The sequence below is a fragment of the Mus musculus genome, chromosome 14 (assembly GCF_000001635.26).
Source record: "Mus musculus strain C57BL/6J chromosome 14, GRCm38.p6 C57BL/6J".
NCBI classification, from domain to species: Eukaryota; Metazoa; Chordata; class Mammalia; order Rodentia; family Muridae; genus Mus; species Mus musculus.
The window spans coordinates 77,672,266-77,699,412 of NC_000080.6; the positions used below are offsets into that span (position 1 = coordinate 77,672,266).

General features: G+C 42.7%; 1 protein-coding gene across 35 annotated transcripts in view; it reads left to right on the plus strand.

The window, feature by feature from the left end:
* Nucleotides 1-27,147, plus strand: part of Enox1 (ecto-NOX disulfide-thiol exchanger 1) — a 565,516-nt gene that overhangs the window by 516,018 nt on the left and 22,351 nt on the right. For 34 of the 35 annotated variants that reach the window (XR_003950851.1, XR_003950849.1, XR_383179.3 and 31 more), the window contains one exon: nt 26,930-27,032. Coding sequence is in view for 27 of the 35 variants with exons in the window: in XM_006519001.4 (XP_006519064.1) it covers nt 26,930-27,032 (103 nt within the window). In the remaining 8 variants the exon portion in view is untranslated. Of the gene's footprint in view, nt 1-26,929; nt 27,033-27,147 lie in introns of those variants that run through there. The other variant, XR_003950852.1, reaches the window with a different exon arrangement.

Sequence of the window (27,147 nt, forward strand, 5' to 3'; positions counted from 1 at the left end):
ATTAGGCATAAGTAAGGTGCAGGTTCATGCCGTAAACACTTGTACATATAATAAAGTATATATGCTACATGGCTGTGCTGGGCTCCACCTGCCTACATTTGGCTAATCGCACTGTGATTAACAGGCACTTGAACCTGGCTTTTATCTCCTGTTTCCCGTGTCTGTTGGTAACTGCGTCATGTCACATGAGGAGACCTTTAGTCTGTGGCCCTGTTTGTCCTTGAGAGGTCAGTGTAAGGGCTTCACTCAGTGTGAGGTGAGCCATACGAAGGGATCCATCCACTCAGAGGCTCCTCAGCCTTGTTTTTCCCTTAGCGTCACCGCCCCACTCGTGAGAAGCATGTGACTTTTTCCACTATGTTTGCATTTTATGGGATACCAACCGAATCTGGCCTGGCATTTTTCATATCCTAAAGTGGATAGTCCCTTCCAAAGACACACCTGTACCCATATCAGCTGCTCAGGAGCATGTTCCCAAGATAAGTTAAAAACCACTTCAGCCCCCCTACAGATCAGTCTCAAAGGCCTTGCTGTCTGAGAGAACTTAATAGTTCTAGCACAATTGCTAATATCCTATAGAATCTTTATATTCAGATCTGGATATGTCCATGGGAGATGGACAGGCCAGTTTTTCATATGCACCCAATTTAACACCAGCCATAATTCTTGTGCCTTTGGGTATCTCGTTTATTCCAGACCCCGTCTCCTCTCCTAGGAAGCAAAGCTAAGAATTTCTCTTTGATTCCCACTCTCACGCTCTTTCATCCCCCTCAGCCTGCTGGGTGCCTGGCCTGCCTGGTCCCTGGCAATTATGTGTAACAGATACCAAGATCTTACATTTAAAAGAAGGCACCTGTTCTCATCCTGTACCTTCCTCCTGACCCCTCCACGGCTGCATCCCTGCCCACGAGTATCTGTGTTTGGAACATGAGAGGGAGAAACACAGGGGCAGTCAGAAGATGTAGCACACAGAGGCAGCAGAGCCCTGCAGGGCACAGAGTAACTTGGGCTGTGTGCTTCCCATGCACACATTCCGGGAGATCCTCGCTTCTGTTCCGGGAAAGCAGCCACCCACATCCCTCTGTTTACACAGTTCAGTTCCCTCCCATGTGGAGGTTAAAGAAATCAGGGGCAATCTATACGGAGGCTTAATGGGAAGTGCTGAAGGTTACTGCTGTCAAGCACACCATTCCCACCCAACTATAAAACAAAACACAAAAGCAAAAGGACCGGCTCGGTTTCCCACACTGTCTCCTTAAGGGAGTAAATCCCTGGAGCTGTCTTTAAACCTGTCAGAGCAAAGATATGAGGAGGGTGTGGAAGAGATACAGCACAGGGAACGTTCCTCAGGGTTGGCATACAGTGACAGGATGCCACCATTAACCATGTGTTCTAATGGTGTGTATGGGGAAGACCCTGAAAGTATCCAGTCCAGAATTGCCCAGTGTCAAAGTGTCTTGATTCCGGTAAAAAGCCTGATAAGTGTGTATTTGCTGTACCCGAAACAATTAAAAATGAGCAGCTCCCTTGGAAGATGGAATCATAGTCTCGGGAAAGAACAACTCAGGTTTGCTCCCGTTCTTTCCAGAGTGGCCTAGCCTCTGGGGAGCTTGATGCTAAGCCAGGAAGAGAATAGTGGCATAGAAAGACTTTTCCCCTGCCTGCCCATCCCATCCCGTGAGTTCTGTCATAGCCCAGTGTGGACTGACCCTTGCAAAAAAGACACTATGGCTCTTCTATACTCTCCCCTGTTTTTCTCCTTGCATCTGCTTTCTGGCCATCTCGTGCTGCCCTTGGCCTGAGAGCCCCCTCATTTGTGTTCCCACACACCCTGTCATCCACTCTTATTCTGTAAACCCGCAGATATTCATGAGGACTAGCAGGAGGAAACAGAGTACACAAGCTAGCTCAAAGTCTGGGTGCTAAGCCGCTTCAACCCTGGCTGGCTCTGCCACTGCTGGCCTCAATTCCACTAAGTGGTTCCCTGGGCCTGTTTTTCTTGCCTCTGAAATGGAATTAACATCTTACTGCTGCTGTGCTTTCCTGCCATTCTGACAGTCATTATATGTTAGGTGCCAACAGAGCTCAAGGTTCACATGCCATGTGCTGTGCTAGGCTCTGGAGTATGTAATGAAGGCACATACATGCACACACACATATGCATACACACACACGAAAGAGAGAGAGAGAGAAAGCGAGTGAGCGAGCGAGCTAGCTGAATCCCTATACATGTGCCGGGCCCTTCCAAACTTGCCTGTCTCATTGTACTTTTTCAGCAGGCCTCTGTGTCTTCAGATCAATACCACTATGGCAATGGTGGGCCCCAGGTAACTCTGGAAGGCCTTTGTAGGAAGGACCAGTCCCTTGGAGGAAGGCAGTCAAGGCATGATGTGATAAATGATGCACAGCTCTAAGACCTTAGAGAAGTAGCCAGCTGTGTTCCCCTTCAGGGAGAGATGGAGCCACATCTGTATGTACCTAGATCACCCTGGCTCTTAGGATGCTAGCAAGAGAAGGGAGTCTGTTGATACACCACCCCTCCAAGTCACAGTGCACAGGTCCTAGAAAGGATTGGACTGGGTGCTATTGTTGAGGGTGGGCAGAGCTGACTTCTCAGCAATGGTCCTAGTCTACATAGAATAGCTTCCTGCCCATGCATGCCAGCTTCCCAGCTGGAGCCGGAAGCTAGGGTTAATAGTAGGTCGTTCCCCCTGGGCTGGGTAGGATCACTTCTTTTCAGCTCCGAATGTTACTCAGGAACCATGGTTCTCTATAGAAGTTTACTTTCATTACTTAGAACATTAAATATTCATAATGATTTCCATAGCCATGAGACCAGTGAGGGAGAGGTGTGGAATCTCACCATGTTGCTGTGGGCCATGCACTGGATCTGGAAACACAGCTAGATTCAGACATGTTTAGTGTCATTGGCAGGCTGAGTAAAGAGATTTCAAAGTACCTTCTTCTCCTTGACTGGGTTAGAGAAAACAGGGACGGGAATAGATTTCACACGTATGAAATGGTCAGACATGCCATAGATGCCTGTGTGCCACGTAAAGCCGAGAACAGAGCACAGGCTCTTTGAAGACAGAGTGTGCTTCCCAATAAAAGGGTTGCTGGTCTTCCTACTCATTGTAAAAGCAAATGTGACAACTAAAGATGGATAACGTTTATAGTCTACATACAAACATATACACAAACATAAACATGGAGGCTTCTATCATAAAGTGTCACCTTCTTAACAAACACTTGGGAATGCCAGAAGCTGTATGGCAGCAGACAATCATCTGCAACCATAGCACTCAAAAGTGAGGGTCTCCACTTTGTGTATTTTCTCCATTGGCAGCACATACACTTGTATTCGTTTTAACAGGATTTACAGTATATCATGTAGATAATTTTTAGAGGTTTTTCTACACAAATCACAGGCATTTCTCCTATGTTATTAAATGTGGTTTCTTGATATGATTTTTAATGATGACCTAATATTTCATACTACCAATGTACTCCAGTTTATTTTATCATCTCTGCTTTGGGACTTTAAAGTATGATTTGTTTTGGCTGTCACAGATAGTATGCAGTGAATATCCAAGAACAATGTATTTGTTAATTCAGCCATCATCTAAGCACTTTATAAATGGAGGCTTTTGGTGCTGGGTTGGGATTTAGGGATAACAGGAGGTCCATGGAGTCTTTAAAAAGATTAAAGATCACCCTTTTCTTGGCAAGTGATTAAATAAACAGCCCAAAATGCTATCTGGATATTACCTCGTAGAGGGCCTGCCGAGTTCCTCGATGGGAGAGAAGGACCTACTGAAGGAAGAATATTTGCACTTTGAAGGGAAAGGCAATCACATGTACAGCATAAATAATTCAGAACAATGCTTAGATATGCTATTTGGAGTTCTGTACTGTAGGCTGGCCTTCTTCGTGGCCCGAAAGTGCAGAAGCCCATGTTCCATGTGGATTGTAGACCAAGGCTAATGGAATTGGGCCACCACCCCAGCAAAGCTTGTCCACTCTATCCAGAGAGTGAATGGAGCTGAGCAGACTGATTCACTGAAAGAATATCAATCCCGAGTTCTAACCTCAAATAGAAAAATACAGCATTTACTTACGGCCTTCCCTGCTGGGGCTAAAGCATCAACAGGAGATGCATATACATTTCATATAGCCATGATCTGAATACAGGTAATGGGTTCTGAAGCCACACAAACCTAGGGGGGCTCAGCCACAGCATCCTTCCCTCCCATGCACTGTGGCGTGACACAGACCGGGTTGGACAGAAGCAGAGAGTTACTCTAGGGTCTCATGGAGACTCTCAGGAGCTACCAGCATCAGTGTTCTAGACACAGCATGGAGTAAGAGATAGCACAGAGCATGGCCACTTTCTCTAGCTCTGTGTGTTGTTCAGTAGTCGTAGGCTTTCTGCGTGATGACATTGATTCATTACTTAGAGTGGTAAATGCTCTATAGCGAACTCCATTGCTCTCAGTTTCTTCTGACCACTTGAGACCAGGAAGGGGAAGGTATGAAAGGTGGCCACCATGATGGAGCAGTTGAACTCTCACTCTAGAAGTTGGTCTCCCTGTGGACTTCCTGCTCAGCGCTGCCTGACTGTCCTCAGATGGGTCTGTAATGAAACGCCACAACGGGTGAATATCCGCTATATCTCTTTGCTCAGCTCTGGCCTCATTCCTTGTATCACCAAATGACTTGGTGGATTGAGACGTCCCATCAGGAAATGTGTTGGAAGATAATAAAGAAAATAAGTGGCTACAGTGGTGGGAAGAACGGAAAAGGGAAGGTGGAAAGATCCAGAGAGATCTGACAGACACTGTTCCCCATTTCACCGTCTACCATCCCCCAGCCTTCCTGAATCCATCCTGGCAGGCGGCAAAGCCACAGTAGCTGCCATCTCTCGGTACCCTGCCAGCTCCAGCAACAAACTCTGTTTCCACCAAAGGTGCAACCATGGCTGCATCAACAGACAAACTTCATGGGCAAAAGTAAACCAAAGAAAGGGCTCAAGGCAAGAAGTCTAACTGTCAGTGCACAAACGAAATCACCACTGAGTTTCATGGAAGAAACCACACAGCTGTAACTTGGAAGTAAATATCTCTACACCACCCACCACCAAATGAAGTGTGTCCCACTCCTCCTTCCAGCCTCAAACTCAGTCTATGCTCAGCAAGACACTACACTCCCCTCCCCCAGCCTTCCCCGCAAGGCCTATCTGGGGTGTGAGTTCACAGCCACCTGCCACAGATTCATCTCCCCTCCACCCCAAACATCCTGAGAGACCAGAAGAGCTTAAAGCCAGATGGAGCCTTTTCATCAAATCTTCAAGAAGGCTGTGAACCTCAGGCTAGCAGCCTTTAAGATTTTGAACCATAGCAAAGCGCATCACGCCATGTGAAACCCCTGCAGGCCCCTGATGTGACCAGCAGAAAGCCAGCTTCAGAAAGAAAGGTGTGTGAAGGAAGAGACAGCAAGATGCTCTGTTGCTTTTTAAAAAGTATGTCCATTGTGAGCCCAGAGGGGGTCCTGGCCCGTCACACTCTTAGAGCAATGACCCCCTGTGACCATGAGAAAAGTCTTCCAGAAACATCATCAGCCCCTTTGCCCAGTTACATGGTGGACCATCTCCCCAAACTCGCAGTGATCTTATAAAGCATTTCACCAACCATGCAACATGGAATGCTCCATCGATTTTTTTTTCTCCCTAATTTCTGTTCCATCTTATTCTATCCCCCCACCTTATCCCCTAATTGCTCCATGCCTCGGCCCCTCCTGTCTCTGTAACTGCCCTTGTGGTGAGGTCTGTGGCCCACGAACTCAGCATCACGCCATTCCTATTATGTCAGCCTCTCTGGAGGATTGCAGAGTGGCTTTTTCTGTCTGGACAGCTTCCAGACTGTTCCATGTATGCTGATGAACCACTTATGTTTATGAGGCACGCAGAATCTAATTTGCACAGGCAATTCCTTGCCACGCCAGCTTTCAGAATGATGATTCGAAACTAGGAGAAAGATCTGTGAGTGCAAAATTTAAAACCTGATGTCCATGTAGGTCCAATACCCTGCCTCCCCCCACCATTCACCCACGTACATGTCAGTCCTGAACCTTTTTATGTGGCAATACTCGAATTGGTTCCCTGCTAAAAGCAGAATTACCATTAGCCTGCTAGCCTGAATAAATGGCTTTAATCAACAGGTCAAATTCAGCTAGGTGAACCATTCATTAAAAATTCTAAATAATTAGATTTTTTTATTGATAATTCAGCTTGCTCCATCTGTCATGTCATCCCTTTTGCTTGCTTTGCAAATCCCACCTGCTTTTTGAGCCCAGCTCAATACCCTTTGCTTGGGGCCTTACCCTACACGATCATCCCAAATCAATGACAGGTTCTCAGAGTCTTCCCACAGACTTCTACCTCCATTCCAAGCATTTTGAAGAGGCCAGATATGATAGGCTGATCCCCAACTCAGGTGTCAGTTCCTCAAAGCATCTGTACGTACCCTCTTTAGAACCAAGCACAAGAGGGAGCCTGCAGAAGCTAGCGCGTCTGTAATAAGCATCGGTGGACTGGCACGGCCATTCCACAACCTCAGGCAGCACTGTTGTGTCCGGTCAGCCTAGCTCGATGAGAGGGCCAAGCCCGTTTTTCTGTGTAATTCCTGCAGGTGATTATAAAGATGGCCTTAGAGAGTTAACTTGAAGCCATATAGAGAAGGGCCATGTAGACTATGAAAGACAGACTTGAAGTGGTAAGGATCGCCCCATTCACACCTCTTATTTTCTGGATTTTTAACCCAGTCTCTCTTCTTATTTAATTGCTGTATGCATGTGAGTATTGCTGGGGCTGCTCTTGTTGTCTCGTTTCTCTTGGTTTCGGTCTTGGTTTCTGTGAAAGAAATAGAACTCAGGTTAGCAAGTTCATCCCCCCCCCCTCCCCCATTCACTACTCCTGAACTCTGCATGTGACTTTTACCTTCCAGGCAGTCGTTTCCAACTACCAGGAAAGCACTGACACTAGAGCGCTATTTAAAGCAGAGGGGGCTGGGCACCAATGTAGAGTTTCTAATCAGGTAGGTTCAGATCAGGGCCTGAGAAACTACTTTATGTTGTTGCTGTTGATTTCTTGTTTGTTTGGGGGTGCTTTTTTTGTTTGTTTGTTTGTTTGTGTTTTTTTTTGTGCTGGGAATTAGACATAGAGCCCCACAGATGCTAAGCAAGTGCTACTAGTCTGCAGGCCACACTTTGTGTAACAGTGCCACATCCTATCAGTCAAGACCGGGCTAGATAGATTCGACTCTGGGCCTCTTTTTATCACGCTACGTTTTGACATATTTTACATGCCTGGCCCTCTTCTCCATTCTTACACTGTGAGAGAGCAGGACCCACACTTAATCATCTTTACACCTTGTTGTCTTAAGTCAAAACCTGCCATTATAATAGATTCCCAATAAATACCTGGTAAATAAAGAGTCATGGAAGCTCAATAAATTCAAGCAAATGAAACTGAGGACTCCAAATAAATGTCTCGGCAATACCCGTGTTTAAGCCCAAAGGTTCAGCTTTGCTGCTACATAACTCCAGAAAGGAAGCATACAGTTAGGAATGACCAGAATCTGGTGCAGAAGAAATCAGCGCCCGATGAGGTAATGCAAACCGTCGGCACACCCAGAACTGACCCCACGGAAGCAGGTCCATCTAAGTCTGTGGGTCAAGCCCTGGAGTGCAGCAGACAGTCACAGCAAGAGGTGGAAGAGAGATCTGCCCCGACCACCAGGACATGGCACTCAGCCAAGGATATTAACATACAGAGGAGGAGCTCCAGTTCCCAGGGCAGGCAGGAGCAGACATGGCATGTAGATGAATAACCCCAGAGTCTGAGTATCTGGGCTGCATCCTGGCATCATCACTTTCCAGCAGCGACTTATCTGATGTGTGCCTCAGTTTCTCGTGTGAAGTGGAGATCTACCAGTCATAGCTCCTGTCATCCGTCAAGCACCCTCTAACGGCAATTAGTAATACCACCGTGGCCAGTATTTGTACTACTTTATCAAGTTCTGTATCCTTCCCTTACCACACAGTCGCATCCCCGAGTACTTAGTGCTGGAACCGTTTCTCGAGTCTGACATCAGCAAGCGGGTAGCGAGGAGAGAGAGTTGGGTTCGGGCATGTTGGAAGGTGGGGAATTTCATGTTGGCTGAGCCTTCACGGTATTCGAGGTAGTCAGGTTGAATTTTGATTTACTTTCAGAATAATTAAATGTTTTTCCTTTCCACCCATCAAATTGTATCCTATCTTTTTCTCATGACCTAATTTACCATGATAAAGGTCAAAAAAAAAAAAAAACCTCTAAATTTTAATAATATCGTTAGTAATGTAAACTTAGCAGGTGAAAATTATGATAGTGAGTGCATTGTCGCAGGGAAAAATAAGAAATGTCATACTGAGAAATGAACTGAGAAAATAACATGCCAGCAGCACCGTAATACGATTAATCTCTACCAGCAATAGAGTCAGTATCACGCAAGATAAATCAACCCGACTAATTCTGGTTGCACATACATACATTTAAAAAAATGCATTTCACTTTAGTTTCTTCTTTTTTGCTGCTCCATTCTTATGAAGAAGGAGATTTTTCATGTCAGCGTCTATTCAGACTATGAAATATATGGACCCGTGTAAATGCAGCAGTGAGGGGGGCACACTTCTTACACACTGTAGAGGAATGCACACCTGTTCTCCAGAAGGAACATATTTTCACCTAGTGACATCTACCATTGTGACATCATTGTAAAAACTAAATAAAACGCTACAGCTTCATTTAAAGAATTTGTGGAGTTGTTGAAATAAAAAGGTAGGGGTCTTTGTTTTTGTTTTTGTTTTTTTAGTTAATATGACTGTCAAAAAGCTTTGCCAAAAGAAAGTCATTTAACTGACTGGAGGCGACCACTTAGTATGTTGTGAACTGTGGTGGCCATAATTAAGCTCTGGCCCAAGCAGCAGTGTGTTTAATGAGAAATGTTGAGAGATGGAAATTGCTCTTTCCTATGAAAGTGTTGTCTTCTTTGTCAGGAATATTCTATTTCTGGGGCCCACGTGAGGGGTTCTTTTTTCCACGCGGGAACTAGTCAGCAATAACGTCTGTCTGGCCACAGTGGGCCATGTTTTTCTAGAGCACAGTACCTGCGCTGTGACTTCCCACGCTCCCAGCAGCCAACTATGTGCCTCCCACACTCTACTCTTTGTCCCTGGGGCTCGGAAGGACCTGGCTAGGCAGGGCCAATGATGGATACACCCACCTTTTAATTTTTCTCCAAATTGATATGGTTTCTTTCTAATCGATTGACATCTGTCAATTCCTAACTATATTTTTGTCTAAATGGCAACAAAATCCAACAACATTTGGACTAAATATAACACTGGATATTTACATCCTCCCCCCTTCAGTTTCCTTTGGCTGGAAATTGATTGTACATAATACTTTCATTCTTCTGCTGTTTATTAAGTATTCACCATGACAGCAGGCTTTGTGTTAGACAGCAAGGAACCAAGATGGAAGATGACAGGTCCTCCTTTCAGAGTGTGAGTTGGAGAAATGGCCAAGCATATACTATACGTAAGAAGAGGGTTATATGTAAAATATAAAGAACATTCTTCAAGTTAATAGTGTTTTTATCTTGGTAGTGAAATTACACTTTTACTTTCTTTTAATGTGCATTTTATAATCTTTGCTCTATGTCATGTTCATAAAGAGAAAGCTAATAGCTGTCATAAAGAGTAAAACTGAATGAAGAAACTTCTCCTGTCTTATATTTTTAAAAGCTTTATCTTGGTCCCCATCATATAAGTTAATATTTAAAATCACTGAAAGCATTAATAATGGATACCAGCTAAGAATTAGCTTCTTTATATCTGCCTAAAAAAGGAAAGAGATTTTGTTACTTTGCAATGATGGAACATTGTATCTAAAGGATGAAAAAGATTCAAAGCGATTACATCGTGCTTTGCCGCTGTCATCTCTGCCAGCTTCCTGTTGACTTCAGATAGCTCACCTTGGCCCAGGAGGTGCTGACCAGATTTCTACAATGGCTGGTCTGTGTCTCCCACACAGTTTATCCTTTCTGTGTGTATGGTATCACGTTCAGTCAGCGTGATTCAGCAAATATCAGTGGAGGGCCAGGCTTTCTTCTTTCCCGAAAACAATTGTCATGGCTGTTCAGAAGGCACCAGGCTACTTACTAGATTGTCGCTGAAGTGGAGAGGAAGGACTATAAGCAAGCAGAGTGAGCAACCAGGGCCTGGTAGTTCTGGGTTTGAGGCTGCTACTGTAGTCTGCTTCTCCCTCTACCAGACAGCAAGTACGTGCTGGGACCCCAATGGAGGTGGAGGTGGGCTAGCAATATGAAAATGACCCAGGAGTAGGCATTTGTAACCCAAATGCGTCCCATACGCATCTTACATTTTCCCAGTGTCTAAGACCTCAAGTCTGCCTTTCCAGAGGGCGCTGGTTTATCTGCTTCTCTGCGATTTCTCATCCTGGGGTCGTTATCTGCTAGCCACCGAGCCTGGCTCAAATGTTAACGCCTCCTCAGATTCCTGATCCCCGCATAGCATCCTCCCCTTCTTCCTCCATAGCAGCTTCCACACCCTCCTTCCCTCTCTTGGCCATCAGAGATCCTGCTATTATATATAATGCTTGGAGTAAGGCTGGCTCTGAACCATGGGCCTCTCTGCTTTGTCACCTGCCCAACCAATCCTGCACTGGGCTCTTTCCCTTGTTCTCTCTTAAGAGTTCACCTTGACGTCAGCTGTCCTCTGGCCACCATCCAGTGTGTATGGAGGGTATACGTGACTGACCTTTCCATCCATGTTCACTGCCGTGCACACTGGAATTAGAAGTCACACAGATCCTTGAAAGTCCTTCACTACCAAAGAACAACGGGCAGCCAGTCTGCTGAGCCTGCATCCTAGCCACCCTCCTGGCGGTCTCCTGCCTTGTGGCCTTTTTTGCCCCAGGACTATTCAGTATTCATCATTTGCTGAGAGCATTGCTGAAGACCCTGCTGGCTCCCCAGTCATCCAGTACCAGATGGCTGCGCTCAATAGGGGCCTGTCTCAGTGTTTCACAAGTACACTACATTTGTATCATAGAGAATTCTTCAGTTGGAAAAGATACTAATAGGTGCCTGGAGGGCTTTTTGTGAAAGGCAGCAGCACACAGCACAGCGGTTCCGACCTAGAACGGGACAGTGCTGGTTCAAGTTCCAAGTCTGCTTCTTTACTGATCATGTTGCCTTAGTCAAGCCTGAGCTTTGTTATGCCTGATTTTCCTCCTCTGTGGTATAGAAATGTAGCCCCTGACCTCATACGTTAGGTTTGTTTTGTGTTAAGTCAAGGTCTCCCTGGACTCGAACTCCTGTTCCTCTTGTCTCAGCTTTTCACAGGGTTTTAGTGAGAATTAGATGGGTTCATATTTGTAGAGTGCTTCTCACATTCCCTCCCTCTAATAAGTCCCATGTAGTGTTTGTTGAACAAGTACATATTGAGGTGGTCTTAAAGGGAAACTGCTGTATGTGGATACCTCTGACACCTCAGCCCCAGCCTTCACCTGCATGTCTCTAGACGGTGCTTCTCAGGCTATAAAGCCAGTTCTTGCCCACTGTCATCGGTGCTATGGGAAACTGCAGAGAACACGGTTCCTGGATGGAGCTGTCCCCAGACATAGTGCCTATGCTGTGGACCCAGCCAACCCCACTGAGGTGCAATGTCTCAGAATATTAAATACGGTCACACCGTGATGAGTTGCTGTACTTCGGCTGAGGGCACAGCCCAGCTGCCTCCTTTCCAGCTGTCTCTCTGACACACCTTTTGGGCCTCTGGGGCTTCCCCTTAGCTGACCCAGTACATCAAAGGCTGCTAGATAAGGATGCAGGTAAGAGAGAGACCTTGACCTTCAGGACTGGCAATGCTGAGATCTAGAAACCAGTGAAATGTCAGAATTTCCTTTTCTCTTTCTTTTAAGATGACTACTATGCAAGTGATTTTATTTTGTGTTTTCTAGAATTTTCTATATAAATATTTGTATTTATATCATGTCCCCTCTCCCTCTCATCCCTTAAACTCTTCCCACAGGGCCTGCCTCCAATTCCATCTTAAAGTCATAGCCTTTTATTCTTTAATTATCATTGTTATATATATACTTACATGTAAAAATACACTAAGTTCATTTCATGTTGCTCATATTCATGTGTTTAGGGATGACTGACAATTTAAGACTGGACAATCCATCAAGAGCTCTTCCCTAGAGAAGACCAATAAAGAGCTACCATCAGTTAATGACTTCTAAGAGAAGAAGAATCTGGTTTTTTAGTACGATATTTTTACTCACTGAGAATTGTATACAATGAATTTGACCCTACTCACTCCTTACTTTTCTGGCTGCCTCCTCCAAATCTACCCCCTTTTCCTCCCCCTTCCCAATGTCATGAGTTCCATCTGCACTGCCCAAATACTCCTGAGTATGGGGCCATCCCTTGTAGCATGTTTGACCTACCTGGGGTCATATCCTTAAAGAATACCAAATCTTCTTTCAGAAGCCATCAACTGTCAATAACACTCCTCAGCTGGGAGATGAGGACTATGAGCCCCTCCGCATTATAATGCTGGCTTGATCTTCTACATGCAGGTCTTTTTCAGGGAACAACTGTTGTAAGTTCCCAAGAACACTGATCCTGTCATGTTGAGAAGACATGGTTCACTCCAACCCTTTCCACCCTCTGGCTCTTAGAATTTTCTGCCATCTATTTCTTGATGGTCTTAACTTCAGGAGTTCTAAGCCAGGAGAAACCCATATAATCCGTCTCACTCTTTGGGGGTGGATACATGCTTCCCTTTCCTGGAACCATGGGAAATTCCCATTTCATCGCTTGTCTGCATTAGAGTTCTTCTAGCCCATTTGGCAGTTTGCTTCTCTCCTCCTCCTCCTCCTCCTCCTCCTCCTCCTCCTCAATCATATCAGAAATGCAACATGCTGGCTTCATGGTTCGTGAAGTTTTGAAACCACCTTTAGAGATCATTCCCATCTAATTTCCCTTTTGATGAAGAGAAAGTTGAGACAAGGATACCCAGCAGGTCAGTGACAATTACTCAGTGCCTGGATCCTTGAGGAAGATGGGAAGGATTTGTGTTTACTCTCCTTCTTCCCCCAACCACTGCCCTAATCCTAGGAAGACTTGGTTTAAGGGGGTTAATGGAGACAGGCATGCACATGTGTGAGATTGCTTGTCCCACTTCCCATAGATTGGAGGAAAAGATAAGGAATTAGAATCCTAACTCCTGTCTGTGGGGCCTCTGATGTCATGAAATGTGATATTTATGAGTGGGGCATACAAGTAAACAACACATGACCCTAGGATGAGGAAATCAGAGACGGGGGTAAACCTTGTGCAGCCATGCTGGCAGAGTCACTGGCAACCATGAATTGCTACCATATACACCTTGTTGATTGGCCCATTCCCCTTGCACAAGCAGCCATTGAAGCAGTTGCCTTAGAGGGCTGTAGAAGTCACGTAATGATGGTCTCTTCTTTAAAGGAATGGATATGTGGAATGTTACTCGGTATATTATCTACTGAAATATGTAGCTACTAGAGATGCTTTCAGAATGAACTTTGCATGTCTTTGCTTTCCTTTCATTTCCTCTTAAATAATAAGGATAAAAGTATAACAAAATTGCCATAGAGATTTTGAAAAACATTCACTCCTCAAAATCAACACAGTTAACATTTTTGCATATCTGTCCTGTAAGATTGCAGTAAAAGGTCTAACACTGTATTTTTGCATGGAGTTAGATTAAATGCCTGTTCTATAGTGTGTCAGTTCCATAAAGAATAAATGTAAATAATGATACATTACAATGCACTCAGAGGTGTATAGTTCTCAAATTTGGTTCTCACAGCATCCCTGAGTATAGACATATTGTCCTTGTTTTGCATCGGGGAAAGTTAAGGTTTCAAGCAATGCTCTGCCTGAAGCTATCCAGTGTGTAGATCATGGTGACAGAATTAGAACACAGCTCCACTCAACCAAGTGGGCTCGCTTGCTTAGATATGGGAACTGCACTAAAAGCTTTATTGGAGAAACAAATTGAGATGGAAGCCAATTCTCCGCAAATGTTCAAGTGGTCAATTGCCACATCAATGGCATGAAAATAGTTTCCAGATAATGAAAGTTTGCAAGAAACAAGTTCCTTTGGGAGATATGGGACTTGTGCTGTATAGAAAAGGCTTTAAGTTAGAAGTAGCAGGACAAAGAGAAGAGAACATTCTAAGAACCATAGGAGATGGAAAAATACCAAGTTGTTACCAACCTGAAAGCTTAATGTCTACTAGCTAGCTTCCATAGTGCTGGAATGTTCTCTCAGTGGTCCTGAGTAGGGAAAAGTCATCAGCAGTTTACCCACTTGTGGGTAATGACCAGACCAGACTAACAAGACATGACCACTGGTGTAATGGTAACACAAATGTCATGGCATTGACCAACCACTTTTTGATTGGCTCCACAAGATGAAACCCATGCCCAAACCCTCTAACTGGGCCAGGAAGCCATAGTTGGCTAGGTCATAGACCCTAGGGGAGAAACTAGTTCTTATCTTTAACTAGTACTTATCTCTCAACCTTCAGGAGAGAAATTTCTCTTTGCAGGAGATAGTGGTACCTCAATCTCACACTCTCTCACGCACAGAAGAGGAGACGGAAGGTTGTAAAAACCGAAGGGAGTAGGTGTCCTTTTCAAAACAGTATCGCCAGCCCTGACAGAACAGTCACACACATAAACTCACAGTGGCTAGCACTGCATAAACGAGACTTGCACAAAATCAAGCCAGCCAAAATCACGGCATGGATGAACAAAGGGCTCAGATTGTCCCACACCTATTGAGTGACTGGAAGCTGCTGTGGAAGGGAGAGTCACCTTTCTTCAGAAACTATAGGATTTTTAGAGGAGTATTAAGAAAGACTTGAGTTCAGTTTTGTTTTTTTGCTTTTGTTTTTTCTTAAGTACATGGTCAGATTCCATGAATCATAAAAAATACCAGTTGTACCCAGCACCCACATTTTAGACAAGTAGCCTCCTGATCTTGAGACTTGGAGATGATCAGCAGTCTTCTAAGCTTCAACACATTAGTGAAAGGGCTAAGGTGTAAGCCTGAGTGGTGACTCTTCCACCTCTTTATGGCTACCTCTCATTTTAATTTTACTTGGTTGCTTGGTTGTTTGCTTGCATGTCTGTTTTTGAGGCAGGGTCTTGCATGTAGTCCTGTCTGTCCTGGAGCTTCCTATTTGGACCAGGCTGGCCTCCAACTCACAGAGATCTGCCAGCTTTTGCTTCCTAAGTGCTAGGATTAAAGGTGTGTACCACCCTGCCCAGCTCATTTTGAATTTGAATAAAGCAGTGATTGGCTCAAGCACACAAGCCCAGTGGTTAGCTGAACAAGGAGGAACCGAAACTTAAAGAGCATGAAATGGAAGGACTTTGGTGACAGGGAATGGAGAAGAAAAGACATGAAAATGGAACTTTGGCAATGACCAGTATTAGGGTGTCAGAAGGAGAATGGGGGCAATAGAACAGCAGAGGTAAAGAATAAGCAAGTGAAGATGAAATAAAAAATTAGGACAAAGGCTGGGGCCTTATATGTAATAGAAGTAGGTGTAAAAGAAGCAGATGTCTTGGTGTTACTAATGTCTAATATGCCACGATAAGAATGAGAAAATAACCATTGGAAAGGTGGCTGGAAACCCATCGGGGATGTTTGCAGGGGTACCAGTGAGCAGGTTACAACTCTAGGTATTAAGGCTATCTATGCAGTTGGTGGACACCACATATACAGGAAGTTGGGCAGAAGAAAGAAAATAGGAATAAAGGCACAGAGGCCACTGGACTAATTAAATGAAATAATCACAGGAAAGAGTGTACGTGCCAGTTACTCCATCTTCTTTGTCTGGGAGGCTAGAATACATGGAAGAGAATTAGAACAAAGGAAAGTAAAAGCACAGCTCTAGCCCTGCAAACTGTTTCTCTGCTGATGAACACCAAGACTGCTTCTGTAGGTTAGCTATGATAAACTGAAATGAGAGGGTCTCTGTGCTTTAGTAACTTCGATTCCTTTCAGTTTCATTACCAGGAGTTATAGTACAGGTGGATCATATGGTTGTTCTATTTTTAGTTTTTTGAGGACCCCTAATACTGATTTTTTTAATAGTTTTTATATTAATTTACATGCCCTCCAGCATTGTAAGAGGCTTTCTTCACTGACTTGGTGGTTTTTTTTTTTTTTTTTTTTTTTTTTTTTTTTTTTTTTTTAGTGTTGGCCATTATAACTGTAAACTGGATTTTCATTTCCCCGATGGCTAAGGATATTGAGCATTTTTATGTGCCTTTTTTTCTAGTATCTTTTCACATGTTCATTTGTTGATTATATTATTCAGGTTTTTCCCCATTGGGTTCTTTATATATTTTAGATAGTGTCCAGCAGATCACATTCTGTAATCTGTTTCTTTACTCTGTTAATTTTTCCTTTGGTCTGCAGATACTTTGTAATATTGCATACTCCTCGCTGTTATTTCTTGTAATAGTGTCCTTAGTTGTAAGAACCCTTTTCAGAAAGTACTTGTACCTGTATCTAAAGTGGTTTTGTTTGCTTTGTTTTCCTTTAGAAATTTCAGGTTTTCAGGGCTACATCAAGGTCTTTGATACATTTCAGATTGATGTTTGTGTAGGATGAAAGATGTGACTCTAGTTTGATTTTTATCATGTAAATATATGTGGTGGTTTGAATAGATTTAGCCCCCAGAGATTCATGCTTAGCCATAGGAAGTGGCACTATTAGGAGTTGTGGCTTTTTTGAAAGAAGTATATCATTGTATAGGTGGGCCTTGACTTCTTATGCACAGTTTGGATGAGACGCTCCTTTCCACTGCCTATGGAAGAGAGTCTCCTCCTATCTGCCTTTGAATCAGGATGTAGAACTCTTGACTCCTTCAGCACCACTGCCCTGCTTCCCACTGTGATGATAATGGACTGAACCTGTGAAACTGTAGGCCAGCTCCAGTTAAATGTTTGCCTTTGTAAGAGTTGCATTGGTCATGGTGTCTCTTTGCTGCAATGAAACCCTAAGTAAGACAATATTCAGTTTTCCCAGCACTATCTGGAGAAGGGGCTGTCTTCTCTCCAATGTATGTTTTTGACACTTTTGTCAAGAAGTAGATGGGAGTTTGGTTCTAGGCCATCAATTCAGTTTTATTGATCTCTCTGTCTGTTTTAGTGTCAGTAGCTTGCTATGGCTTAGCTGGAGAGTTTGAAACCAAGTGTAGCCTCTCCCGTTGTTCCTTTAGCTCAAAATTGCTTTGAATCTTTGGGATACAGTGTGCTTTTATCTATGATTGTTATTGTTGGTGTTTTAATAGTTGTCTTAGTTAGGGTTTTACTGCTGTGAATAAGTGACCATGACCAAGGCAACTTTTATAAAGGCAAACATTTAATTGGAGCTGGCTTATTGTTTCAGAGGTTTAGTCCATCATTGTCATGGCAGGAAGCATGGCGGTGTGCAGGTGGACATGTGCTTGAGAAAGAGTTGAGAGTCCTACATCTTGATCCACAGGCAACAGAAGGGGGAATGTCTTCCGCAGGTAGCCAAGAGGAGACTGGAATTCCATACTGGGTGGAGCTTAAGCCTAGGAGACCTTGAAGCCGGCCCCACAGTGATACACCCCCCTCCAACAAGTCCACACCTACTCCAACAAGGTCACACCTCCTAACAGTGCCATTTTCTGTGGGCCAAGCATTCAAGCACATGAGTTGATGGTGGCTAAACCTATTAACCGCCCCCCCCCCCAGTGGTGAATAAGTTGAACCTGTCACCTGCAGCAAAACATCCACTTTTACAGTGTGAGCATACGATGTCTTTTTACCTTCTAGTGTCTTCTATAGTTTTTCTTTTCCTTCAATCTTTTCAGTTTTCATTGGATAAGCATCTTTGGGTTTATTTCTATGTGGTTTTTGAAACATTTATGAATGGGATTGTTTTTCTGTTATTTTTTTTCTCAGAATGTTTGTCATAGCTATGCATGATTTTTACATGTTGATTGTGTGTCCTGCTGCTTTTATCCAACATGTTTATCAGATCTAAGCTAAGAGTTTCCCAGTGGATTTTTAGAGGTCTTTTAAATATCAAATTAGAACATCCACAAATAGGACCACTATGACATCTTCCTTTCCTATTTATTTCCTTTTGATTTATTTCTTTTAGTCTGGTTAAAGCATCAATATTAAGATCTACCTACTTCTCCAGTTTCATCTACCAACATGACTGTCTCATAGACCTTTTGTAGCAGTTGCTTGTTGTATCCTGAGTTCCATGTCCCTTTGTGCCCAGTGCCCCTAAAAGCTTAGAATTCCCTGGCATATAGAATGAGCCTTTTGTACAAGTATATGGCACAGACGATATTTTTTTTTGAAGTGGTTGAAAGGGGAAAACTGAGTTCAATTGAGTAAGAGTAGAAATAACACCCTTGTCTGGTTCTTTACTTGAGAGCACATACTGTCTATTTCTGTAATGAGGGATATAGTTGAGTTGTACACAGCGTACCGTCTGTCCACTTCTTTGGAGGTTGTAAAACTTTGTCCACCCTTAGCAGTCTTCTCCCATTAGTCTCCTGCACTCTCCTGCTACCATTCATGATTATCAACTTCCACCCCCAGCTCTGAAATGTCCAGGATCTAGGATATCATTTCTAGAATGCCTGGTAGGTACATCATTCTTCATACTGCTTCTATTGAGCAAAGGGGGATAAACAGATAAAGGGTCTTCATAATTCTATGCTTCTAATATTAATTGCCCTCATTTGATAAGACCTTTTCCATCGACTAGAGATTTATACTAGCAATAAGGACAGTGACGATTTTAAGAAAAGATAACCATGTGTAATTTGTGATTCAGTGCCCTTGAAAAAATGAATTCCCCCAAATTACCCTAAGTAGACAGCATAGACCTTATTGTATCTTTCAGAGCTATTAGATAGCTTCTATCTCTGTTGAAGCTCTTGACAGAAATTATTTAATTTGTCCAAAAAATAGAGGTCTTTGTAGTACAACTCAAGTCTGTGTCCCACCTTAAGAGGCTTTGCAGACTTAGAGATTTCAATTTTACATTATCTGATACCCTTGGGATGGTCACCTTTAATGTTCAACATTATGGCTTGTCTCTGCGAGGAGTTATTCCCGTAGTGTTTTGGCATGTGTCCACTTGAGATTTATCCCGTGAGCCCTGTCACTCTAGCTTCACCAGACTTTGACCTCAGAAAGATGCTCAAACTTCCCACAGTGGAGCTGAAGGGATACTTGCCATGCTGTTGTAATGTGCTAAGTAACACTTGAGAGTGTGTGTGTTATGGTGAGGGGGTGGTAAACCCTGGTTTTGGAAAATGTGAACCAGCCAGCTCTTTGTCTCAGAGAGTCAAGGTTCTTGCTGCAAACTCCTGAGAAATGCCCCACAGAAAGAAGGATGAGGGCTTTGCTTCTCAGGTAAAAGCTTGCACGTCCCATTTCCTTTCAACTATTTCAGCAAGATGCCATACAAACCCTGAGTTCAGAATTTTGAAACTGGAAGCATCATCTCCCAGAGTTATATATTCTATATTTCTCTACTTTCCTGTTCACCAGGCACCTAACTCATTCCCAGAATTTACCTATTTATTTCCACCTCATAAATATTTCTTCTCCTGCCCTCTGCACATTATTAACTTAGATTTGACCCTCATTAAGAGGTAAAAATGATGACATTATTACCGTACACAACCACTTTGTGTCTCTGCATCCCCTTTCACTTGCATCCAATTCAGTGTCCTAGAGTTCAGATCTGTTGGCATAAAGCCCTTCGCTGGTTAAGGCTTCCAGATAACATCAGAACTCTTGAAGATCTGCCTGCTTCTGCAGTTCCTTCCATCAGCATTCAACATGTCTGCTTCACAGATGCTTTCTAACAATGGCTTGTCATACTCCAAGTGTCACCTCTCTGTCACTTTGTGCTCAATTTCCCTGAAAGCTGAGAATCCCTTGGTACAAAATAGTCATTTTATATATGTATGGGTCACAGATGATGTTTTTTGAGTCATTGAAATTAAAAGCTCAACTGTAACAAGGTTCTAGTTTGGGGATTACCTAGTTTCTTATTGTTTCTACATGTTTAATTTACTTTAATCTTCTTGGTGGTAGAAACTTATGGTTTTTGTTTTGATGTGTTTTTAGAAACATCAGATCTATATGTTTAGATAATAAGTAAAAGCTTACATGAGACTAAAATATTGCCTATGTTTATATTTTTTAGACTATCACAAACTTGCAGACCACCAATAATTGTAATTATCTTTTCCAATTAAGCAGTAGTGTTATAAACACAGATTAATCAGATTATCCTTATTTTCCTCAGGAACCAATAATTTATGAGTCACTAACACAAGACAGCCAACTCCTTTCTAGTAGGTGGAAAACAGTAGAAACACAGCACATAAAATAGCTAGCTACTATCATTATACTGTCTGTTAGTACTTAAACATATTGCTAACTTTAAGGATAGCATTACCAAAATATGTGACATACATGCTCACCTATCTGGAAAACGATGTGACCTTGAATTATAACTGTGACAGGCTTAAGTGTAGAGGCTCGGACGGGTAATTTTTGAGTGGTCACAAGTCTGTCCACTTCACTAAATGATAGTATAGACCCAAGTATCTAGTTATTAGGTTAGACATACTTTTGACTATAATGGAAAAGGTCATATTCACTTTCAGAGATCCTAGAGATAATTCATCATAGATGACAAGCGCTCTTTGGAGCCCATGTCATCGATGGGTCCTGTCCCACTTCCCAACAAAGTTTGTCTCCCTTCTTGAAAACTTAAATAACAGACCAACAAACAAAAAAACAGAAACACCCCAAAGCTGAAGAATTTGCCCACCCCCAGCTCTCTGGCAGGCTCAGGTCCTCTGGACACACCAGTGTGGGTACTATGTGGGGAGTTGGGTCTACCCTACAGCCACTGCCAGTGAAGACAAACCACAATAACCAATAGGAAGGTATGTTTCCACAGGAGGGTGGTCCTATCTTTCATCTTCACTGATTCACCCCTATGGCATTATCAGAACAAATCACAGCTCTATCTGGGATCTAGCCAGTGTTATTCTATGGCATTTGTTGGGGTCCTATTCAAAGTCTGTTTCTTAATGACTACAGCACTGGAGATGGGGACAGGTACTGAACAATATCCACAGGTAGCATTGTCTGTGTGCATTCGCCATTCCCTGTCAGCTCCTGACATGTTGGCTTCCTTCATCATCCACTCCTTACTCAAACTGAATCCTCCACTGTGTGCTGGCCTCTGGATACCACTCAGTCCTAGCAATTAATGTGGGCCTGTTGTCTGCTAAGCTCTTGTGTGTAATTTCATTTGTCTTCAATTATTATTCAGGCTGTGAACAGATCACCCTCTCTCAAAGATATTATTTCCACTTAGCTCTGAGGTTCATTACTGGTATTTTTTGATGATGTAACCATCTTCTTGGTTAATGTTCTTCTGTCTTCTTCCTGATCCTCTCCTGGGAGACGTCACAGAAACTCAGCCTGTATTCTGCTTACCATCCTTACATCCCCAGGCATGGAAGCCCACTGCATGTCCCTGTTTATCTTTAATGTAAACCATGCACAAAACTCAGCAGACTCCTTGACCCCATTAACCCAGAAAGATGAAATCTACATAGTCCTTATCGGCTCTAATTGTCAAAGCTTGCTCTGGAAATTCCACTCCTTCTCATAAGGATTTCCTGTTCGTATTCCCATCACTCTGCCAAATGCTCCATTCCCATATAAATCTTAAGGTTTGCTGTATTTTAAAGTTCATGGTGTATAAATGAAAAATTATTAATATTTTTTAATAGTAATGTTGGAAATAAATACAGAAGCAATTATTCCTTAATCAGCTAGTTTCCCAAATAAACCCCAGAAACCTTTTAATATTTCAAAGCTTGGGTCTTAGCTGGGCAGACTCTCAACTAGCTCATCTAAGTCAACAGACCACCTACCCCCATCCAGCCACATGGCTAGTGTCTTCGTCAGGGTTTCTTTTCCTGGACAAACATCATGACCAATAAGCAAATTGGGGAGGAAAGGGTTTATTCAGCTTACACTTTTCACATTGCTGTTCATCACCAAAGGAAGTCAGGACTGGAACTCAAGCATGTCAGGAAGCAGGAGCTGATGCAGAGGCCATGGAGGGATGCTACTTACTGGCTTGCTTCCTTCCCCTGGTTTTCTCAGCCTGCTCTCTTAGAACCCAAGACTACCAGCCCAGAGTTGGCACCACCCACAAGGGGACCTCCCCCCTTGATTACTAATTGAGAAAATGCCTTACAGCTGGATTTCGTGGAGGCATTTCCCCAACCGAAGCTCCTTTCTCTGTGATAGCTCCAACCTGTGTCAAGTTGACACACAAAACCAGCCAGTACAGCTAGCTAAACCTTTTAGACCCATAGTCACATCTGTCTCCTCTCATGTCTCCTGGTAAAAGGTCTCTTCTGCTTCTTCTCAGAGTTCCTTTTTCCCTCTCAGGAAGTCCTGCCTTCCACTTCCTGCCCATCTAATTTGACATCAGATTTATTATTGACAGGTGCATAGAACACCCCTCTACCCACCCCCCCCAAAACCCTGCCATTCAAGATTACTGTACCCCGTAATCAGTTAGGGAAAACCACAGAATTTATTGCTAGGAGACCAGCCTAACAGGATACTTACAGGAATACTAGAGACAAAAAGATAAGTAGCTTTTCCATCCTTCAGACACAAGGTATTCTCTCTACAATTTCTCTTTTTAGTCTAATAAAAGGCTCTTTTCTATTCTTATAAACTGAATACAATAACAATTATGAAAAGCTATCAACTATGGCTGACATTATAACATAATGCATAAGCATTTGTCAGTTTGGAGACAGTATTCTATTATCTATCCTATCTTACTGAGTTAGAGTTTTGTATCCAAATCATTTTCTTTCCTAACTTGTATTACCATCCTAAAAAGATTATCTCAACCTAAAATCTCCTCAAATCCTGAAGAACTTAAGCTTAATTGTGAGATTATAACTTCCTAGTATTCAATGCCATCGGAGATTTGAGAAGGAATGAATATCACTGGAGTATTGAGGATGTGCGGGACACAGCTTCAAAACTTATAGCAGTGACAGAGATAGCTGATTGACTAGATAGTCCTCAGTATGCACTAAAACACTAGAGCATCATCTTCAGCCTTCTGGCCCAGAATGTCCGACACACCTTTTGTGAAGCATGATCTATCGTACGGAATTTTGACATGATAAGAACAGTGCATACTCTGTTATTGTTGAATGGAATGTTTTCACATGCCCTTTAGGCCCATTTGTTCTGTAGCGTGGCTCAAGTCAGGTATTTCTTTGTTCCCTTCATGTCTGGGTGATTGAGAAAATTTTATATTGAAGACCTCCATCTATTATTGTATGTAATCTGTTCTTACCCTCAGGTGTTCTGTGGTGGGTGCATATATGTTTAGTTGTTATGTCATTTGTTGAGTTGTTTTATTAATATATGATGGCTTTTTTGTGTCTTTGCTCTTTTTATTTAGAATCTCCCCTTTCTGGTGTATCATGGTCCCACCTTGCTTTTGGTTTCTATTTGTGAGCAATGTCGTTTTCCAGTCTTTCACATTGAGTCTACAAGCAATGGCATTAGAATCTTTTGGATGTTTTTGTTTGGGGCAGCATATAGTTAGATCTTGATTTTTTTTTGCTTTCATTTTGTTATTGTGGTTTGATCTATTTGACCAGTCTGCATATTTCACCCTCACCGTTATTGGTAATTATGAACTCCCTCTCTTTTGTTAGTCACTTCCTGCTTGTTGTGTGTATTGTTTGGTTTTCCTGATTGTCACTTACCTTTGAGATTCAGTAGCTTTCCAGCATGCCCGTGTTGGGTTCCCGCTCTCTTTTACTCTTTTATACAACTGTTCTTCCAGCGAGTTTTATGTGCCTGTGTGTTTTCATGGTGCTTGATCCCGTCCTTTTGTCTCTGTTAGGTTGGTCTCCTAGTGATAATTCTGTGGTTTTTCCCTAATTACTGGGTACAGTAATCTTGGATGCCAGGGTTTTTGGGGTGTATGGGGGATGCTCTGTTGCTTTTTCTTCTTTCAGGACTTTGGATATATCATGAATTATTCTAGCTTATGAGGTCTCTGCAAAGAAACCATTTAAAAATCTAATGGGAATTCCCTTATATGTGACCTGAAGCTTTTTGCTTGCTGCTTTTGGAACCTTTGTACTTTTACCATCTTGTCTCTAATGTTTTAGTGAAGTGTTTTGTTTTGTTTTGTTTTGTTTGTCAAATCTAGTTGAGACCATTGAGTTTCTTATAGCTGAGCATCACCACCTCTTTGAGAATTCAAGAATGTTTCTGCTATTATCTCATGAAGTAGGTTTCTAATGTTCCTTTCCTTCTGGAATGTCTGCTTTCTCATTTCTTTAGGTCACCTGTCTTGTACCTTGTGAAATTTCCTTAGCATAATTATTTTGTATCCTTTTCATAGATTTCGTTCAAATTTGGATCTATTTCTGGAGAACTCCTGAGTCCCTTTGGAGGCTCTGTACTTCTTTTTCTGTTTCTTATATCCCTATCCCAATGCCTGTGTGTCATGTGAAAGAGTGGCCTCTTCTAACTGTATGAAGTAGTTTGTGTAGAAAAGTATTTTGTTTTGTTTTTTATCTACATTGGATATATGGTGCTGGTTGGGTAGATCTCTTGGCTTTCTTATGGGTGTTCTCAAAAGTTTAACCTGTGTGTAATTTGTTTGGCTATGGTGATATCAGCATTGGATCTCAGTGACCCAGATTAAAGTTATTCATGAAAATAGTTTTTATGATTTTACAGTTCATATAGATTTCTGAAGTATATCCTTGGGTGTCACAGTATAAAACTCTTACAGCACTGGGACCTGTGATGGCAGCTGCCACAGTCTTGGTGATACAAGATGTAGATTGGAAAGTCTGTCCTAGATCCTAGAATAAGTACAAGTGACACTAAGAATGTATGAAGACATCCCTGAACCATAGAATATGAAGCATCCTTTCTTCTAGGGCCCTTGGCATGAATATAGGATATCCCTGAGCCTAGAGAAATGACTCTCACAGGTTTTGATTAAATGGATGGGAAAGGAACTTCCATGTTTCCCATGAGATGAGCATAGTAATACTGGGGAACGTGGCACTGGTCACCACAGCCTCAGGGTGTGATTGTCAGTTGTTCTTGGGCTTGTCATGTTGCTCCTCTGAAGCTGTAGAATATGGATGGCCTTCTACAGGTCCAAGGGTCAGCTACAGATGATACCAGGGCTTTGTCATCAGTACCTATGGCCCACAGATCATGGCCTATGGAAAATACCTTTCCTAGATTCCCTGGGGTATACTCAGATGGCATTTGTGTCCACTGTGCTGTTGTCCATGTTCCTGGTATATATATATATAAATGTGGAGAGCATCCCTAGACCTGTGGGTACCGATAGATCATTTGCATTTGTGGTTCTGTGGCTATAGAACATGGATGAAGAGACAAGCGTGGTTGATGCAGCAACTGTCCATACTAGCAACTGCAGTCACAAGGAGGAGACCTCCCTAGTTCTGTGGGACCGTGTCCTGAGGCTCTGAGATTCCTCAGGGACTACCTGACACCCTGTGAAGATACACAGGTTTCAAAGGCTTGTTGGGTAAAGTGGTGGCATCTAGCAGTAACTTGGACTCTGGTGCTTTTCGGCTTACCTTTCCCTTACAGTATAGAGCATCCCTGCCTCCCTCGCTGCCAGACACCTAATGTTAAAGCTGCGGCTTGATCCATTCTTTTGGGCGCCATTCTGACCCTGCATTTTATTTAGAGGTCCAGGAATCTTCCTTGCTGATTTCCAGCACTCTCCTACAACCACTCGCCTCAAGTTACAATTGTCTCTTTGTTGCCCTGTTCCTTATCCATGCATGGCAAGGCTGAGAACACGGTGCATTTAGTCAACCATGTTGGCTCTCCCTCAAGGGGAGGAAGCTGTCTTTCAGTTAGGAATTTCCCTCCAACAAGACTCAACTTCCCTGGTGATTACACATATGTACAAGCTATTCAGTTTCTATCATATCACATTCTATCTCAAGTTATAAATCAACACTGGGAGGATAGAAGTTAGATCTTTATCTTTAACTTTAACTTTTAGAAGGCCATAAAAAAAATTTCTAAACAGACCCAGGCTTGGTATGTTACGTATAAACAGCTCTTGTTCAATTCCTCATTGTTAAAAAACTAACAAACAAAGAACCCCAAACCTTCTCCCAGGTTTGCCTTCCCTTCCCTACTTTCTTGTTCATAAGAATCCACTCTGACTCAAATACTCCACTGTCAGCTCTACCTCAGCTACTCAGCCCATCCTGAAGTCCATGCTTGTTCAGTCATTACACGATCGGTCTTTTATAAGCTTTAACACAGCCCCCAAAATTCCATGTTTAGAATAAAACATATTATCATGGCTACAGTCAAATACAGCCTTTGTGAATAGAGGTGTTTGATATGGTATAGCTGATAAAAATCTAAGATAGTTTTGTCAAATTTATTACTCTTAAATAGTATCTTTTGTATGAGAGCGAAGTTAGGAACCTATTACTGTACAAATAACTTTAAGATTTTATCTCCACTTCTAAGAGGGAACAATGGCCTGTTTTATAGAGTTTAAGAAAAGGGTGGAGTCTGTTTGTTAAAATGCATGGGGTCTACATAAATACCTACATGGCTTTTGCGTTTTAACTTTATAGGAAATCAATGTGTTGACGGTCGCGTTGGTTAACCAGGACCGAGAGAACAACACTGAAAAGAGAAGCCAAGGTTTGAAATCTGAGAAGGAGGCCCTGCTGATAGGTAAGAGAAATCTCTTCTTATCGTTTATTCACAGAAATCATCCCCGGAGAATCAGCTTGGACAATAGTTCAGTAACTCACTTCCACTGTGACAACAATCTAAATAGCCAAGCCTC